At 36.9% G+C, this 20,242-nt stretch overlaps 1 protein-coding gene across 1 annotated transcript in view; it reads left to right on the top strand.

The window, feature by feature from the left end:
* LRP1B (LDL receptor related protein 1B) overlaps nt 1-20,242 on the top strand; it is a 715,984-nt gene that overhangs the window by 244,723 nt on the left and 451,019 nt on the right. The window contains exons 5-7 of the mRNA XM_088145133.1: nt 10,597-10,716; nt 12,556-12,684; nt 17,690-17,947. Coding sequence (XP_088001259.1) covers nt 10,597-10,716; nt 12,556-12,684; nt 17,690-17,947 — 507 coding nt within the window. The remainder of the gene's footprint in view (nt 1-10,596; nt 10,717-12,555; nt 12,685-17,689; nt 17,948-20,242) is intronic.

Genomic DNA, 20,242 nt, shown 5'->3' with positions numbered 1-20,242 from the left:
TATACAAATGATATTAGAGTATATATGGTGTACTGTTATAATGTGATTGCTGTGAAGACCTGGATTAGCAACCTGCTTTAAAGTCGCTTATCCTCCTGGAATGTTTCAAGGGCAGGAGAGGAGTGACTGATTGCCTTGGATATGAAAAATGATGCCTCAGCATAATGTAGTGAGTTTTTTTAAAACAGAAGAAAGGTGCTGCAATAAAATTCTTACTTGTCCAGCATTGCTCCACTGTAGAATTTAAAAATAACTATAACAGCAAATGAACTTTAGTTCAAAGCAGCACCTTAACAATAACCAAACTACATTAATCCAAATGTTACTTGGTCCAGGCAGTTGTGGCTGGGCAAACGTGTTCTACAGAATGTAAGCATTCATTGAAGGGACTTTCAAATATACATTGACTATTGCAGAACAGAAAGGGATTTGGTTTGGTCTGGTTTTTTGTTTTTGTTTTTGTTTTTTTCCTTCCAGTATATTGGATTAGATCCAGATTAAGATTCTCATCCTATATCCAGCTACCTGGGAATGTGGCTGTAGCACATTCAGTAGGTTTACTGAATTTGTACAGGATTGTACTATTAATTAATAGAAATTTCATCCTGAAATCAGTGTGTTAAATTACTCTTAGTTTAAATCCCCTCAATATCATTAAAAACTGCATACAAAATAACATATGTATTTGCATGATGAAATAGGATGCAACTGAACTCTAGATATTGCTATTCATCCATCATCTGTCATCTAGAGCGGATGGATAATATTCTCTACTTCATAGGATTTACTGGGTGAAATTGTGGCTTATTTTACTCCAAATATGCATTAGTGGCATATATCACTTCTGGTGTGTTACTTAAGATTACATTTATACATATACATTCTTTTCAGTTCTCCTTTTGTCTCAAAAGGTGTAATAGCATGGTAAATCTACAATTTAGGAAACCTTGTGTAGGAAGACTGCATTGTTACTGAAGCCAAACTAGAGTTTAGAAAGAATTCAAGGAATGCTGGCTGCAAGGCTGGACAATGTGTGATCTCCTATACATACTGTATGCAAGACAGTATTTACTGTACACAGAGGAATAAATCAGCAGGGAGCATCTTTCTTTTTCCAGACTGAAAATGACAGGATGGGATAGATTTACTTGTTAATTTCTGTCTGTTAAAGCTTAAAGTGAAAGTTTTAAGTTAAAGTTAAAGGTGTAATAGTTAAGGCACCAGGCTAGAAACCAGGAGACCATGAGTTCTAGTCCTGTCTTAGGCACAAAGCCAGATGGTGACCTTGAATCAATCACTTTCTCTCTCTCTCTCTCAGCCCTAGGAAAGAGGCAAGGGCAAACCACTTCTGAAAAACCTTATCAAGAAAACTGCAGGGACTGCTCCAGGCAGCTGCCAGGAGTCAACACTGACTCAAAGGCACCTCCCCCCCCCCCAAAAAAACCTTTAGAAACTGTAGACGTAGGACACTTTCAGATGTTTTTAGATGCCTTTTGATCACTTAGTCTGATTTGACATTCAAAATGAAACAGGGCTTAGTAGGGCTGTTTTGACTACTATTGGACCTGTAAGGAGACAGAATGCTATAAAACCAAGCATACTTTCTTTTTTGTGAATCTTCAGCCATTGCAGTGAGCCAATAGCTGATCAGAACTTGTATTTCATGGTCAGTAGATGAGCACAGAGATATCTAGAAACTCAACTGCTGGCTACTAAGGAGCATCTTGTCTTGCTGCTTCAGTTTCATGTCAGAGAAACATCTTCTCCCCCTGAAAAATCGGTTAAAAAATGCCAGGTATTTTATATTCTTGTGATGGCTAAGATGCTTCTGTGTTTCAGCCCCTTTACCTAGTTAGATATCTGGCCACAACACTGGGAAATCAGAAGTAGGAGGATAGGTCAGTCAGATGACCACATCAGTTGTGCAATGTAATGCCTCAATGAAACACGGAAAGTTCTCCAGCAATATTTGCTGTTTAACAAAAACCATCAAGACTGCAAAAGGAAGAAGCCTGGACTTAACACAAAAATAAGCCTCCAGAAATATGACTGTATGACTGTTGTGGGAGACAATTCTATCTGTGATTAGTTATACCTTCCCATATTGGTTGCCAGGTAGAATAGGTAGTATATATTATCTAAGAGGGAAAACATGAATTTATATATTGAAGAACATAATCCAATCTATTAAAATTATGAAAATTATTCTCATATTCTTATGTTGCAGTGTAAAGCAACAAACTATTTTATAATCTGTAGTGTTTTACCACAGTGTAGGACAGTGTTGAAGGAATAACAGAGTACATGGTAGTCAAGGGTATCTGAGGTTGAAATGAAATATAGGAGTTATATAAGCACGCTTAATATAAATCTATACATTTTTTTCCCCACTCTTTTGGTGGGATTGCAGTCTTAATTCTGCAAAGTATAAAGGATGGGTGATTTTACCTAAGAGAATTCTATGAAATAACAGTGTCAGTGCTGGCACTATCAATAGACAAACCCAACCAGCTGTCTAAAGTAGCATTTTGAACACTGAAGCAATTTAGTAGAACAACAGATGGTTGAGTAATGCACTTTGGAGCAGGCAATTGCATCAGAATAGCAATGGAAAGGGAATGAAAGAAAAGGAAGACATTGTGGGGGCAGTTCAAATCTAGCTTGTTTTGTAAAGTGGATGTGAGAAGCTTTTGCAGTATTGTGGCAAAGCTGATACATTAATCAGTTCTCTGGAGAGTTATACAATTCTAGCTCTAGTTACTCTAAATGAAAGGGAATTATACTATGCACGTGATGCATGTGAATGAGATGCAAAAATCCTACTGATTACCTGTTAATCCATTATCTTTCCTGTTAGAATAACATTTTCTCTAAGAACCTGAAACCTGACTAAAGAAGTTATAGCTGGGTTATTATCAACTGGAGACTCCTTATTTGAATCTATATTATGTTATATGTGAGGAAGAAAGATAGACCAAAAGACGCCTTGATTTCACCCTGAGGAAAGGGGTTATCACCACCTGTTTCTTCTTCTGGTTAGCATCTATTTTTTCTCTTCTTGACATATAAAATCATGGAATATCTATTCCAGCCTTCAGTTAGGCATAACCGTTTGTGTGAGCCCAGCCAGTTAAAATTTCTTCAATTAATCACATCCATGTTTAATGCTATGTGCGTACCAAGTTACAGTTTCTTTTGTTAGTTAAATTAAATATTTATTTATTTAATACAATTTTGAGGCCACCCAATTCCTCAGTGACTCTGGGTGGCTTACATGTGAACAAGAAATGATTAGAAGATAGATAGATAGATAGATAGATAGATAGATAGATAGATAGATAGATAGATAGATAGATAGATAGGAGAGAGAGAGAGAGACAGAGAGAGACCGAGACAGAGAGATCTTTGTATGTGTGTCTGTGTGTGTGTGTGTGAGAGAGAGAGAGAGAGAGAAAGGTCCTGGCCAACTGGAAGAACAATACACATCAGCCATAAGGAAACATAACTATTTCTATGATACATTTTGATGCTAAGGCTGCAATACAGGAAGTCCCCAGTTTAAGAATGAGTTTCGTTCCCAAGGTCTGTCCTTAAGTCGAATTTGTATGTAAGCCAGAACAGTATTATTGTATAATACTGTATAAGTAGTATTGTGTAATTAACTCAAATCATTGCGTATTTAACTCGAATCATTGTGTATTTAACTTGAATTTTGCTACAGTATGCTCCATTCTTAACTATGGGTCATCCTTGAACTGGGCATTTTTAACCCGGGGACTACCTGTATTAAGTTAGCTACTGAACCCCATGGATTTTGTGTGTTAAAACTAAAGCATTAAGAGCTATGCAGTATGTATGTTCTAAAAAAAGCTCTAATCAGTTTGCTAAAAAAAACGAACAAAAAGTATTCTAAAGTAAGCAATCTTTAGATTCATTTATTAGGCAGTATTTACAGATTTAAAAGTGTTGCTTGTATGTTTAAGAAAAATGTGTATCTTAATTAGAACTGAAAAACTATGAGATTGACATTTCACAATTTTAAAAGCAATGTTTTAAAAAAGACTGTCTGTGTTCACATAGACTAAACACCCCATGGGTTTTGTTAGCCACACTTGTAGGTGTAGTCTCAGTTGTTTGGGTTTACACATTATCATAAGTCATGAACAATGGCCAATAAATCATAGTCACTGAATTCACACATCACATTAAGCTGTAAATTCACTGAGTTATTAAGCCATGATCTTTGAACTCAGCCAGTGATAAGGTGTGCTATGTATTTTTCCATTCCACATAATATCCCAAGTTGACTACATGAACAAAAGGATTTCTCGTTAATGGTTGAGTGGAAAGATTTCTTGGTAATGTGGGAAAGCTTCCAGATTTTTCTTCTCTATTGAAAAGTGTGTATGTGTATATAAATCATAATTTGGTAGTAGAAAGAGACCGGTGAGCCTTGGGCTCACACGTTTCCTCCTCCTCTCCTTCTCTTCCTCCTCCATCTTTTTCTTTGTCTTCTTCTTCTCTCTGTCCCAGTTATGACCAAAAAAAAAAAAGGAATTTATCAGTACAGTGGAACCTCGGTTTATGAACTTAATTCGTTCCGTGACTCTGGTCGCACCCTGAATTGGTCGCAACCCGAAGCAAATTTCCCCATAAGGTTCAATGTAATTACCGTTAATCCATTCTGCCGTGGAGGACAGGGAGGCAGCTACTGCTTGGAGGGAGAGTCCCCCTCCCTACGACCACATGTCAGGGGCGGAAAATGGCTGCGGACCATGTGTCAGGGGCGGAAAAATGGCCACGGACCACGTGTCAGGGGCAGAAAAATGGCCGCGGACCACGTGTCAGGGGCAGAAAATGGCCACAGACCACGTGTCAGGGGTGGAAAAATGGCCGCGGACTGTGTCACGGGAGGGAAAATGGCCGCATATCCTGTTCGTACCCCGAGGCGGAGTTCGCAAACCGAAGCAAAATTTTGCGGTCGGAGCTGGTCGTAACCCGAAAAGTTCGTTAACAGAAGCATTCGTAACCCGAGGTTCCACTGTATTGTTATCTTTTCAAATAATGTTAGTTATGTTGTGATACCCAAACTTAGAACTATAGAATTAACTGTGGTTTCTCCAAACAAGCCATGATCATAGAGTCTGTTTGAAGTTGGTGTATTTGAAAGTATAACTAAAATTGATCACAGTTTCTCCTGGACTGGACTTGACAGCAAACTAAGTTGTTCTCCCAGTCTCCTTACTGCTGAGCTAGAGGAGGGAAAAGGGCAGGGCAAGTAATAAGCACACTTCACTCTCCTAAATACACCCTCTTCTTGCAAACTTTTTTTACTGTAAAAGCAATCAACAATCTTCATTCTCAAAAGTTAGTTGCAAAAGAAGCATCTGTGATATCTCACAAACTTTTGGAAGGATACATAATGTGAAAAAATAAAGTTGAAATTTGAATAATTAAAAGATAAGTTTAGCCATCCTGAAATATAGAAACTGTTATCATATACTAGGAGAGTTCTGCTGTATAAAGGTGAAGATTTTTGGAGACTAGGTTTAATTTTAAACCACCATGTACTTAACTTTGATTAATGGATAGTACAAAATAGAATACTAAATACAAAGTAAATAAATGCACTTTATTGCATCAGCAATCAATTGCCTATTCTTTCCCTACTATATAAATAGTATCCATCCTATAGGTGAGTTGTTGAATCATGTTGGAGAGTGCTGGGAGCGAACATGGAAGCTGGTGGGCTCATTCAGAGTGATGTTGCAGATTGAGTCTTCTCTCCTTTTCTTCATAATACAAGAGCTTTTTATAGACTTTTAACTTGGTTTTCTTCCAGAAAATTTAGTGGGGAGCATCATTCTGACTGCCCCCTGTCCTTAAGTCTGGCTTTTGCTGATTAACATTGCTCATCTGTACAGGATAACTTGTTCTGATGAGTTTCCAAAAATCCTTTGCTAAACACCTCTCGTTCTGCATGTAAATCTCGCTTCAGTTCCATTTCTCAGTTCCAGTGCCCTCTTCTTCAAAATTTAATATCCATACTCATGTACTATAATGTTAATCTTAAGAAAGAGAGCAAAGGAGTCACAGAATAATACTTTATCTGATTTTTTTTTAAAAAAATGGCTATCTACATAAGACTTATTGAATTGTCACCAGTGAAAAGTCATATCTTTAGTTCAGAGCTGGTTTAAGGAATTTGGAGGCCTGCAACATCAAGTTTGGAGCCCCCACTCACCCTCACCATAGATTCATCGCAGATGAATTCCTGCAAAATGAGATCTTAACACTATATATTCAAAATGGAATACCATAGGACCTAAATTGAAAATTACTCCATCTAGAAGAAGCATATTGGATACAAAACTCAATACGCAGTAAAACAGAATGACCTTGTTAGCTCAATCTACTTGATGGGTAATATGGAGCTATGTTAGCCTATCAAAAATCCAGTTGGCCCAATCCACCTGTTGGTAACATGGAGCTACCTTAGCTATGGATAGACTAGCCCATTCAAAAGGCCCATGAGCTCAATCTACCCATTGGCTAATGCAGAGCTATGTTAATGTAGTCGGTGGGTAGACCTCCTCACCTGAAAATCCTGTCCGCTTGAGCTGAAAATGAGGCACCCTTTCAAGGGTAGAGTAATGGAGGTAGGCATCCTGTTTTTGTTTTCCCCACAACCTCCTTTGTCCACTGGCTGCTGCTTTGCTTGGGAGGCCCCCTTTTTTCTGGGTCCCAGGGAAGCTATATGTATTGCAACTCCATTCAACTGGCCGTCTTTAGAACGTTGGTTTACAGCATTTCATTTTACTTTTCATGTGAGAAAATACATTACTAGCTCTGTTCAACTCCATATTATGTGGGAGCTCCACTTGTGTAGAACAGCTTGCCCCATGAAACAAGGATGCCCCCCCCCCCGATAACCTTCTGGAAGTTGATAAAGACCTGCCTCTTTCAAAAGGCTTTTAAGGGTTGATTGATTGGACCTGCATTACTGTAACTTATTATTGATTTACTTATTTTTTATCATTGTTTTGCTTATCATCTGTAGCTGCTTGAAGCCTATTAAGGGATGGAGGTGGAAATAAATCCCATAAATAAATGAGTCCTAAAGGCACATTCCCCCTATCCCCTTTCTTCTAGCATAGCTGTGAGAAAGGAAAAACTTCAATCAACTACTCACCCTAAACTCTGGTTAATCTTATTTGTGATTTATTTATTTATTTATTTATTTATTTATTTATTTATTTATGTGAGTGTTATGCACTTGGTAATGGTATATGTGGATGCCTCCCAGATAAGTTGGAGTTGTTATCCAGAAGAAGCTGCAGGGGGTTGCTTTAAGCCAGGGTTACCCAAAGTGGTCAATATTGACCCCCAAGTGTTGATGGGACTATCAAAAGGGTTAATGTTGTTGTTGTTATTAATCAACAACTAATAGTTAATACTATTAGTTAAAGTAGTATTTATTACACTATTTTCAGATAATAAATGTTTGGGGGTGATGAACAATCTGAAACTTCATGGAGGGGTCTATGAGCTGAAGAGTTTGGGAAACCCAGCTCTAAGATATAGGTTACCATTATAGTAAGGATGTCTGCCTTTACCTATGTTAAAAGATTTGTCACTAGAAACACTTTTGATGATAGCGATAGTGGAATCCATAACAAACTGCAATGATGTCAAAATGACAACATGCAAGACACAACATAATACTTTGGTCACAGTGTCTAATGCAAGTATGTAAGTCATGCTATTTGCATCATGACATTATGATACAGAAGTCATTTAACCCTCCTTGCCCCACCACTCCTGAACACAATCTTAAGAACCAAGTGGCTGATATCCCAACACAGTGATTGAAATATATTAAAAGATAATATACATCTAATCTCAGGCAAACCATATGCAAAAATAAAAAATTATTTCCCATGTCTTTTACTATTGGAATGACTATTAGAGGATAGCAATTAGCTAACATTTCCTTTTTTTCTCTGAAAAAATAATACATGTTTTGTAAGGGTTGTTAGAACAGTTTTTTTAAAAGTATAATAGTCATCACCAAAGAAATGAATAATTTAAAACAGCAAATTGCATTTAGCAATTTAATTTTCCTGACTTCTTTCCCCCCCCGCCCCATTTTTATCAAGAAGACATGTTGAACATGCAAATTGGTGAACTCAGAGATTGTTGTACAGATGTTTTATGAGCAAGGTAACTTGCTGAGTAACAAGCAGCCCATGATTTCAGTAGTCTTCCCAGTTGTCTGCATTGTCACATGAGTTTTGAGCCTGAATGTTTCCCACAACAATAATGACTGATAATTATTGAAAGAATTGTCCTTCATTAGTTCCCTGTTTCCTTTTCAAAGTTATCTAAGCTACTGGATATCATTTTATCTAAGGGTAGCTAATTCCATAAGGGAAAAAAGTATAAAACAACATTTTTGGGTGGGGATTTCTTACTAGCAATTAATTTTATTTGGTGTTTTTTAGTTCTAACAGCCAGGTCATTGACCTTCAACTAATCAACTTTTTCTTTTCTTTTCTTTTCTTTTCTTTTCTTTTCTTTTCTTTTCTTTTTTCTTTTCTTTTCTTTTCATACGGTAGCAGGAGTGGTTGTTGTGTAGGTCAGGCTTTTGTGTAGATGGGTTTTTGGTACGTTGAGATGGTTAGAGATGGTCTAGCTGTAAACTGGATATGCTGGCACCTACCCAGGTTTCCCAGATTGGATTTGCAGAGGAGACTGGACCTCTTCAGACTGGGCCAGCAAAACCTGGATCCCTGGTCAGGCCTTTGGACAATGTGGGAGACAGTCGTGTGTGGTGGCTGTCTCCACGGGGTGTCATTGATGGTGGAGACTGTGTTTGAGCTACCCTAGGGAAGATCTGGGCTAGACTGTGTTGGCTGGCACCTCATGGGGCTGTTTGGCAGTGGTTGTGGCTGGTGGTTTGGGGGTGGCACCTGACATAATTTGTGTAACTATTTTACAAGCATGATAGACTGTATCACTAGGGCTGAGAACAGAAATCTCATCTGAAAAACTCTTTTAAAGCCAGTTATCATTTTTGCCATTGATCTCAATGGGATGTGGGTTGTATAACATTTTTTGTAAAATGTATTTGACATATGCAAGACACATGAGGACCATACTACTATATATTAGAAGAATGGACTTTGTTTCTATCCTATATCCTTAGCCTCTGCTTGTTGAGGATTATTAACACAGAGATCTGTGGCTTAGTTTCTGTGGCCACAGAACAGAGTATAGAAAATTGAGAAGTTTGTGACTGAGCCAATTATCAGTATGGAGTTATGATGACATCTGTAGCATATTCAGACTCCTTATCTACAGAACCGTCAAAGAAACATGGTTCAGAATAGAAATATGGAAGCTTTCATTTATCTGTCTGAGAACGTTCCAGAATAAGCTTCCATGCAATAGACAACTCGTTTATGATTTCTTCATCTGGGATCAACCATTTTCGAAACTGTTTTGTGATATGATCTTTAATTGCTGGAATCTTGTCCCCTATGCAAGCAAGTTCTTAACACATGCTAAAACAAACCAAAACTAGATGTCAATGTGTATGGGTAATGCTTATTCTTGTCCTGTGAGATTACAAAGTGCTTAGTTAGAGAAAGAAAGAACAGTTCATAACTTATTAAGGAAAAAATAATAGTAAAAGGGAAAGGCAGTTGACCACCACTGAGAAGTGAGGAGCTAGTAAGTCACAAAATTCAGATACATAAAATAAAAAGGCAAAGCCATAGAAACTGGCATATTGAAAAAACTGTGGCAGAAACAGCAGTCTGTTCTACCAGCAAGAATTAACTGATGTAACTGTGTAACCAGCAGAACACCCTCATGGTATACTCGAAAATGAGGCTGAGGGGAAAGATTCACTATTTACCACAGGTTAAATGGATAACCTGGCAGGAAGATCTTCACTTTGGTTTGATTTACGGCTCTCCTCCCATTCGGGCAACATGTGAGCTACTGCTGATTTGTTGGACTGAAACAACAAATGTTCACAGCATTCTTCTGCCACAGGACAGCTTATACAGCTCTAAAATACATGATAATTTAACTTTAAACAGAGAAAAAAGAAAGAAAAGAGAAAGAGAAAGAAAGAAAGAAAGAAAGAAAGAAAGAAAGAAAGAAAGAAAGAAAGAAAGAAAGAAAGAAAGAAAGAAAGAAAGAAAGAAAGAGAAAGAAAGAAAGAAAGAAAGAAAGAAAGAAAAAGAAAGAAAGAAAGAAAGAAAGAAAGAAAGAAAGAAAGAAAGAAAGAAAGAAAGAAAGAAAGAAAGAAAGAAAGAAAGGATTAGAATAAATGTGTCACCTTCTTAGTTTTAAATGTATAGATCATATAGCTCTCTTTGGGAGGGATTTTTTAAGGTACAGGAACACCACTGAGGAAGTTCTAAACCAAGTGCTTGTTAACAGTATTTCCTTTCAGTCCTGCAAACAGGGAGATTTAATTATATAATAGTATATAAGTGAAATACACTTTATTTCTGGGGTTTTTTTCCTGGCATAATATAAGATATATCTCCTTTGATAATATATTATTACCTTCTCTTGCAGAATTACTACCAAAATGTGAACAAATGCAGTGCGAATACAAGTGTGCCATGTCCATGAATGAAACTAGATGCTACTGTGAGGAAGGATATGAAGTTGGCAGAGATGGAAAAACCTGCCAAGGTAAAGTGGCCATATTATCACATTATTCTAAAACATTTCAGATCAGGAAAAATTGTAGGAAGACTTATTCTGACTTGCATTTAGTGAACTGTACAGACAGTGGTGGTATTTAAACTTGATTTCTGAAGAACTTATAGAAGTTAACTATGAAATGGTAATATTGCTTTTTATTAAGATGTTTTGAGAAAGGGCAGAAGCAGAGAACCATAGATCCATTCTAAACTTTTTTTGTCACAACATTAGGGTCACCAATATCTTGTCTCTGCATCTTTTTTTCCTGTTTTACAAATAGCACAACAACTTGGATACATAAGAAAGATCATTCCTAGCTCCTGTGTACAACATATAATTTGTCTGTCTGTATTAGTATTAGTATTAATAGTAGTATTCTGATGTCTTTTTTTCACTCAGGTTTTTATTAGGTAATATACTAACTGGTTTAACACATTGTGACTAAATCATATTTTGATGTGTGTATGGTTTTTGAACAAGTCATAGGGATATAGTTAACTAATAATACCCCACATTGTCTCCTGGGAGGGCTTAAGCAACCAGAATGGACATGGGTCTAATGCACAGGTGTACGTCCACTATTCACTCATTTTATTGGGAGACTATTTTCTAATATTTTTGCTTGCATCATTTCTCTTCCTGTAATCATCCTACTTTGACTCTTTTTTCTTTGACTTCTTTCTTCCTATTAATGTGTCCATTTTAATCCAAGATATACTCTTGTCACTACCAGCTAATACTCTGCCCCACATTCAGAACCTCTCATACACCTTGAATTTTTCCATAATTATGTATCTCAATCTGTCACCATTAACAATCCAATCAATCATGCTTTTAGATTAATTTCTTTCCATGTGTATTCATGGATAAACCTAACACTTAAATTATATATTCAAATTGCCCAATTACTTTTTCTATACTCCCTTGTCTTGTTCCCACTTGTCCATTCATATACAGAATAACATTTCCCCCCCAGAACAAATCAGGATGTAAACATGTAACTGGGATGTAACATGCAACTATCACCTACCATAAATTCCTGCATTCTTTCACAGTACAACAATCTAGGTGGTACCAGTTCATACTGTCTGATATACATTGTAGCTTTTTCATTCATAATTAGACCAATACCTTCCCTGCAGTTATTCATCATCTCCACTCCACAAGATAATACCATACTCACATACATACATTCTTTATTACAATCAATGATCCATCTTTACTTTTATTCAGATCTATTACAACCTTTTCCTTTTTTTAGTTCCAAACATACAATATATCTATTTTTATTAGTTTCAATCTTCAGTCTTTCAGTCTTGCAAGATTCTGTTAATGTAACTTTACAATAAAGATAGAGTTAGTATTCATTGTTGTACTTCTTATCTGGACTACCTCAAAGGAGTAACATCAGTCTTGCAAGACTGAAAGTATTTCTCCCTGCCTTTATTTTTACTAGAAATAATTTACTAGAAAACTAGGGAGGGTCCCTTCTGAAATGTTTCCATTGCCATCCCCTCTTCTGTGGTCTGATACATCTTTTACATGCCAGTCATCCTGTCTGTGGCTCTCCCTTCTGTCTCCCAAGATCATTCCCACATACCACTGCATCCTGTCAATGTTTGTACAGTTTGACCAATGTTCCACAAGTACAGCTAAGCCCAGCTTAGCCCCAAATATGCTCATGTTATCCTATGCAAATGAAAATCACTAATCTAGACACTACCAACATCCTGTTGCCTCCATCCTACCAAGTAGGTGATAAAGTAGTGATACACCCAGGACACTTGATTCTTGAGTATAATTTAACAATGTTATTGTTCTTTTTAGATTTTAATGAATGTAATCTGTACGGACTCTGTAGCCAGACTTGTCAAAATACTGACGGATCATATATTTGCAGCTGTGTAGAAGGATATCTCCTTCAACCAAACAAAAAGTCTTGCAAAGTTAAAAAAGGTAAGCAGCAGCATCTTGCTGTATTTATTTGCTGTGATTCTCCATAAGTATCTAGCTGACCACTAGAGGAACAAAATGCTGAATTACATCAGAACCAGCACTACTCTGTATTCTTATTTTTTAAAGTCCATTCTCTTTAATCTAATTCCCTTGATCTATACTTTGAAAACATGAACAGAATTTTGGAGTTGTTATAGATCTAACAATTCTTGAAAAGAGAAAATCAGCACAACAACAAATAGATGAAGAGAGCCTTTACTATATTATTTGAAGATTGGCTTTATATTAATCTAAAACTATTTGAGAAATATTAACTAAGTAAGTGAGCAGTTTTACTTGTCAAGGTCTATAAAATGTTCAGTTCTATTCCCCTAAATCTTAAGTGATACTTCTTCTTGTACACAATAGGAGGAGAGCTGTCTTATCTATGGTAGATAAAAATCAGAATAGACTTTTCAGAACCTTTTCAGACTAACAGTATGGGATGAGACAGGGGTGTGTGTGGGGTCTTAACAAACACAATGGATTTTTAACACATTACAATTGCTAATTAACAAAATACTTGTATTCTGTCTCACATGTAACCTGAAGATATATAAACATCCTTTCTCCTCCCCACACCTCATCCCAATTTATATTCTACATCAGTTTAACTACTCCATGCATCTGATGCAATGAGCTATAGTTCACAAAAGTTTATCCCTTTTAATAAAATTTGATAGTCTGAAAGGTGCTCCCAGACTCCTTCTGACTCTTATACACAGATGACTGTTTATAACAATTAAAGAAACTTTAAAATAAACATAATGTTTTAAATTCCTTCAGATACCAGTTGTGAGACCATTTTGCTCCTTAGCAGCATTCACTGAGGGTTATGCATATTTTCATTAGTAGTAGTAAATTAAATATTTAAAGTATGATAAGCTTGCTTTAACAGGGTCAAAGTGAAGAAAGGATTTCCCTAATCAGTATAATGATCCAATAGACCAGTTTTGTTTTTTTCACGTGAAGTATTCATCAGCAGCATGCATGAAGATCACAAATGGGATGTTTGTTATAATCACACCTGCCCATCCCCTCTGCCCCCTGCCAAAGGAAACTAACCAAGTAACACTAATAACATTTCCAAGAAGTGGAAATAATACTTGTGGCAACTGTGCATAAATAAAACCAAGTTTACTAACATACTTTACTTAGTTTTTTTTTTCTTTTTTATTCCAAAGAGAAAGAGAGTGTAGATATTTTAGGTGGATTTTCCAGTATTATAAGAATTTACTGCACTGTACATTGGAAACTACAGTGAGTATGGTATCAGGGGAATGTAAGCAGTAGAATATGATTAAAGATATTGATTATCCCAGGAAATTAGATTTTGTTTAAAATTCATATTGATCCACAAAGCATAGCAATAGTTTTGAATAAATCTGAAAGAAAGTTATACCACAAAAATCAATTTCATTTTTCCTCCTGTCATACTTAAAGATAACATTTTACTGATGCCATTGCTGGAACTATAATGAATTATTCACAATTAGTAATTAATAATAGAGAAGTGCTAATGTTCTTTTTGTACTTTAACCTGGTATTGTTTAATGAGGAAAGCATTTGACTGTATTTTAGATGACTCCAGTAAAAGACCTATGCAACCCCAGTAATGTAAATGTAACTGAGATTTATTTCTGAGTAGACGTATACAAGATTGTGCGGCTACACATATTAGACTAGCCACAAAATGTCACTAGGAGAAATAAATAAGGGAAGAGGTTCCCAAACCAAATCTTTCATAGTTAAGTTATCATAGAAACGGAGACAGGAAAAGATGATGACAAGCAGTTATTAGAAGTTTGCAGACATTGCTGCATAATTCATAAAGGGCTAGGGAAAAAAATGTTTCAGTTGGAGCAATTTGGTCCTCCATACAAAATGACATATATGATCCAAAATATGATGTTTTAACCATAAAGCATTGTTCTGTAACAGGGAGTGAAAAAAATGTGGCTATAGTCCAGAAAGTTATTCAATTATGCCCACATAAAACTCTAAATCTACCAGAGTCTAACTTAGAGTGATTGCTCAGATCTGTACTTGTAGAGGAGGTTTCTTTGAAGAAAATATGTGTTAACTGATCTGTAAACATGAACTTAACCCAAGAAATAACCAGGTGTGCAAAAGAAACTCAAGATTGCTCTGTCTTGACTCTCTTTGGTCTAAAGGGGAGGGAAGAAGAAATATTTTCAGGCTTTCAAGGGTCTATTATTGTAGCCTATATCAATAAAGTAGATGCCTAGTATTTCCTGTGGTGTCTATTTCCTGACTTGGTCTGTCTCAAAGGGCTGACATCAGTCTTGAAGCCTGCCTACTTTCAGAGTGCCTATGATCATGGTGATAGCATCTGATCCTCAGGACACCCCAGTGCACTGGACAACTTGCTGAAGCATTATTACAACACCACCACCAAGTGGATTTATAAAAACAAATCTACACAATATCATGGTGCAACTAACACAGCATTTGGGACAAGGCTTGCCTCAGCCAGAAATAGGACAGCAGCCAGCAGCCCAGCCAATCTTTCTGTGCTTCCATGGGGGTTTGCCAGAGAAGCTCAGAGGAGCCCAGAATCAGTTCCTGACTTTCACAATTCAGTGTGAATTGTTTATGGCAGGTCAACTAGCAGAATTTACTAAAGAACTCACCAAAGTGAATTTTGTTTGGGACTTTCAGAAAGAAGACCCATTTATCTCTTCTGTGGCTCCTTTCTTATAGTAGTGCCTGAATACAATCATTCCTTTCCTCAATAGTTAGAATGATTCAGCCTCTGCATTACTGAAATCCTTAATGCACGAAGTTTAATAAGTCTTAAAGCCATACCACTTAAAGTGGTATCCATGACAAACTGAAGTGATGTCAAAATGATGACACAAAGGTGATGATGTCGTCATGAAAATATCACAATTACATACTTGTGCAACTGCCTAAGTTGCAGCACTTGTGATACATGGAAGAAGGAGAAGAGACCAGCTTTGACCAGATAAAGGATTTAATGTAAGAAGGCAGTGTTGGGGATATAGGCCAGTGATCGAAACAGCATCTTTAGCCAGCTATCAAATTACCTATTCTGTTGTAGACATGGAGATGTTCTGTATTTGTGAACTGCAAAACAAACTAAGCCTACATCCAATAATAGCCAGGTTGAGAGGTTGCAGGCATGAAGGAGGGGTATCGGCTGAAGTGGGAGGGAAGAATGAGCAAATTCTATCTTCAAATACTGCTGTAAGGGGATTGCAGTTCTGGCAGTGAATCCACTTATATTCTCACGGCTGGTAGCACCTGGAAGTAGCCCGTGGAGCGCAAATGAAATAAGCAAAATGGCACTTCTCCTTCACCTCTGCAGAAAATGAATGCAAACAATAAAAGGTACTGTCCTTGTTGGGAGCAGCAATGGAAAAACACTGCTAATAGTTTCAGTGGTGACAGAACCTGCAACTGAGAGCTGGCAGAATTCTAGCTTCTTTCCTGACTTAAACTGAGCTGTGCAGCACAGAACTAGCATTCTGTCAAGGACTAGTGTGCTCCATTTTTTTAATTAGTTTTTTTTAAAAGGACTCTAAATCTGTGTTTGTAAGGAGCCTGCATAAATCCTTGAAAGCACTTTATAAAAACAAAAGAGTAAAAACCATATTTTTATTGACTTTAGTCTACCCAGACAAAGATACATCCTATTCCTGAAAGTGGCAAATTTATTTCTGAATGCAGAAAAAACAGTAGTTCTTCCCTTTATAGTGTAGAATAGAGGAGGGATCACCTGTTGTTCTACTTTCCTTCTCTATTCTGTTGCCATTATATATATAAAAGGGTTAATGCTGGAATAATTACTTCCTTTGGGACTATGCATGCTAATTATCCAGTGTAATCTAGTGGTTCTGGAGAGTTCTGTGTCTTTTCATATACAGTATAGATAAATGTTATGTTAATTCTTGCTTCTTGTTCATGTCTCTGTTTTTGCCTACTTTTTGCCTCATTTCTGCAAGTAAAATATTTGGATGCTTGCTAATGTTTACTAAATAAACATCAAGGGTTGTTGTTTTTTTGGGCTAGCTCTAATGATTGGCATGTGTGCTTGCTCTGATCTGGGTGTAGGGGTTGACTGAAAGTGCACTGGGAATTAAACTGGAAATTACAGTAATTTTCCAACAGGAATTAAGGTGATAGTATAGGGGAAAAGTAAAGAACAAATACAGTTCAAATAACAATCTGAAAATCAGTCACTTGACTGGATTCACACATGCCTAGTGTCATGTCAAGGTTCGATTGGGCCAATCAGCTAAATTTATCACATCCAGAGAGGCAACAAACTGGATACTCACATCCATTCATTCAGCACTACCAAAAGCAAGAAAAACAGTAAAAGCCCATGCTAATTCTTTCATTGGTAGAATCAACGAAAAATCCATAATGTGCCTGGCAGTTAGAGAACAGCGGCATACAACTGGCAGAACCCAGCTCTCTATTCCAGCTTAAACGGACCTTCTGTGCAGGAGAAATCTTCAGAAATTGTTCAGGAAATGTTGAGGATACTTAGAATATTGAGGAGGGTTAAGTAAGATCACCAGATCTCCTGCTCCTTTCCCCTTCTACACATTATGGCTGATCAGGTAACCAGATAGTGCAAGGGACTGGAAGTGATATTTGGAGTTCTGAATGCTTATAGTATCAAACAAGAACTTTCTCCAAGAAACTGCAACAAGATTTTGAAAATTACTTTTCCTGAATCTGTGAGGCCATGATTTCATATTCTGATGGATCATTTTTGTAGTACATTCTTTTCTTTTCTTCCTTTCAGCATTTAATAGAACTTTCATCTAACACAAGAATAGAAGTGCTTATTAAAGGAGCATGTTATTTTAAATGATTTTATGTAAATGTTGCAGAAATGGGTATATGTTATTTTTTAATTTATTAATTAACTTCTCCTTCTTTTGCCTCTCCTTTTTCCTTTTGTCTTTAGAACCTAATGATCTTCCTCCTATACTGTTGATTGCAAACTCTGATACTATTGAAGTCCTATATCTAAATGGAACTAGAACATCTACTCTCGGATTTGTGAGAGGAAGTGGAATTCAGACACTGGATTATATATACAATAAGAACACAATCTGTTGGATCGAATCAAGAGAATCTTCAACTCAGTTAAAATGCATTGAGACATCAAAAATTGGAAAGCTGACAGATGAATGGATAATTAGCACCATTCCTTACCTTCACAGTAAGTATTTTAAGCCTGAAAAAGCTATTCTTCTAGCAAAATTATAAGAATCTGTCATATCAGTGACTTTTTTTTTACAGATTAATGCTATTTTATTATTATATAAAGAAAATAGCACACTTTTTGGCACATTATTATGGAAGTAAATTCTTATCTGATTCTGTTTATGTTGCGTTCAGAGGTACAGGTTTTTAAAAGCTTTAAATAAGTAAATATTCTGTCTCATTTATTTGTTAGCTTTAAATCCTACCTTTTGTTCAGGAGCTTGAGGCAGTATACTTCCAGTTCCCATTTTTTTCCTTGCAACAACAACCGTATGAGGTAAATTCAGCTGAGAGAGAATGACAGGCCCAAAGTGAGTTTCCACAGTTGAAGGTGAACTTTAACCTGGGTCTTTTCAGTGCCAGTTTAATCTTTATATCACACAGCTTTAAAAATAATATAAAATTATATAGTAGTAATAGAAAGAACAACCTAAAAGACAACAAACAGGAATTTTATTTTATTACTTTAAATATTTGGATGCTGCCCGTCTAAGCCAACTTTTCCCCAGGCAGCTTGCAATACACCAACATCATACAAAAATGTATGTAGAGCACTTACATTGATTAATGATGAAAATTAACAAAAACACTAGCAGCCAAGTGGTTAAATATTCCTATGTGGCATATCCATTTGAACTTGACATATAGGTATACATGGGCCCGATAGAATAAAACATCTTTGCAGAATCTGAGTGCGTTAATGCCAGGGGGTTGAGCATAAATCTCTTAGCATCACCCTCAGCAGCTGGCCATCCAGGTCTGAGTGGAACCTGCAAAAAATATGTCCAGGTACACCCAACTCAGAAGTATTGCATGAATGGCAGTACCTCCCTGGATTTGGAAATTATACAGTACTTCTGATGATGAAGCCTACGCACATGTCTTTTCTGCAGCCCCACAGTACAGTAGTGCTGATTCGTATTCAGTAATATTTGCAATCAGCTACTCAGGATTTTTTTTGCAAGTACGATACTAGCTAAGTATCCCTATCCTCTCCTTGTGTTTTTGCATTTTGCACCTAGTCTCACCTTTGTGTCTGTCTGGTATTCTTTTGCTATTTTCAGCCCTTGTCTCTAAGCTATCAAGATAATTTTTGAAGTAGCAGTGAACCTGATCTAAACCCTTCAGGGCAGTTTCTAAATTCCTGTAAGCTGCTTGGCTTTATTTTCCTTCTTTGAAAAAACAGCAGGCAATGAATTGTTGCCTCCCTGGACTTCTCAGCCTTTGGGCTCAAATAAGCCATTTGTCTCCACTTCACATGCATGTATAGAAACTCAGCCATGAGTAGAGTCATAACCAGTTGCAAAAAGTGTTGCTATGCTGTATCCTTCCAGCATCACAACTAGCAGAAGTATTTTAATTAAAAAAAAAATGATACCTTCATTTGCATACATTATGAACACACACACACACACACACAACCAGATAATTATGTAGAGGCTTACTAAAAATTTGCATGTGGAGATGTGTGTGTGTGGGGGGTATATTTGTGCATGCACACTTGTGTGTATGATAGTAACTTACTTTCCTTTTCTTCTGTAGGGAGTGGAGATGAGGGGATTTTTGTTACCCCAAGAACGATGTGAGAAATAAATAAATAAATGCACAAACAAACAAACTGCTCAGTGGGTAGGAGATTGAGATCCTTTTTTACCTCTGCTCAGCTTGAGGGAGAATTGCATGCTGCTAATATTTCAAGGCCAGTAGAAATTAAGATGATTGAAGGCCCAGTTCAGATTTATTGGTGCAGGATTGTGGGGTGGAAACGAGGTGTGAATTGTGGCACACAAAAGGTCCACAGAAGCACCTGTCTCTTGTACTCGTCCCTTCTCTCCTTCTGTAATGGTATGTGGGAAAGACCTTGGGAGATGGACCGAAGAGGTGCTGCTTAGGGAACAGTCAGATAAGAGACAGCATAGTCCACAGCTGCATAGCGGGCAGGACAAGAGGCTCAGAAAGGACCCTTCCTAGTTTCTCAGGATATAAAGGAGACAACAGGAGAATTGTACTTTCAGACTTGCAAGATTCTGTCAACGTAGCTTTACAATAAAGTAGAATTAACTTAACAGGTTGTGTTTCCTATCTGGTATACCTGGTAAAGCCAACACTTTCTCAGCATTCTTCTCTTAGGGCAAGGGTGGATGTTCAGACCAAACTGCAAGACCCATGTCCTGCTATGTTCTCTGCTAAATTCTGAGAATGGAGAACAAGGGAATCCATAGCATTTTCTTTTCCTTCCCCATCATCTCAG

Source organism: Python bivittatus, unplaced genomic scaffold (assembly GCF_059951505.1).
Source record: "Python bivittatus isolate LINGU-HERP-01145 unplaced genomic scaffold, Pbiv_v1 ctg000480_np1212, whole genome shotgun sequence".
In the NCBI taxonomy this organism is placed as follows: Eukaryota; Metazoa; Chordata; class Lepidosauria; order Squamata; family Pythonidae; genus Python; species Python bivittatus.
Note: the sequence above shows the minus strand (reverse complement) of the source record. Positions and strands in the feature narration are given on the sequence as shown.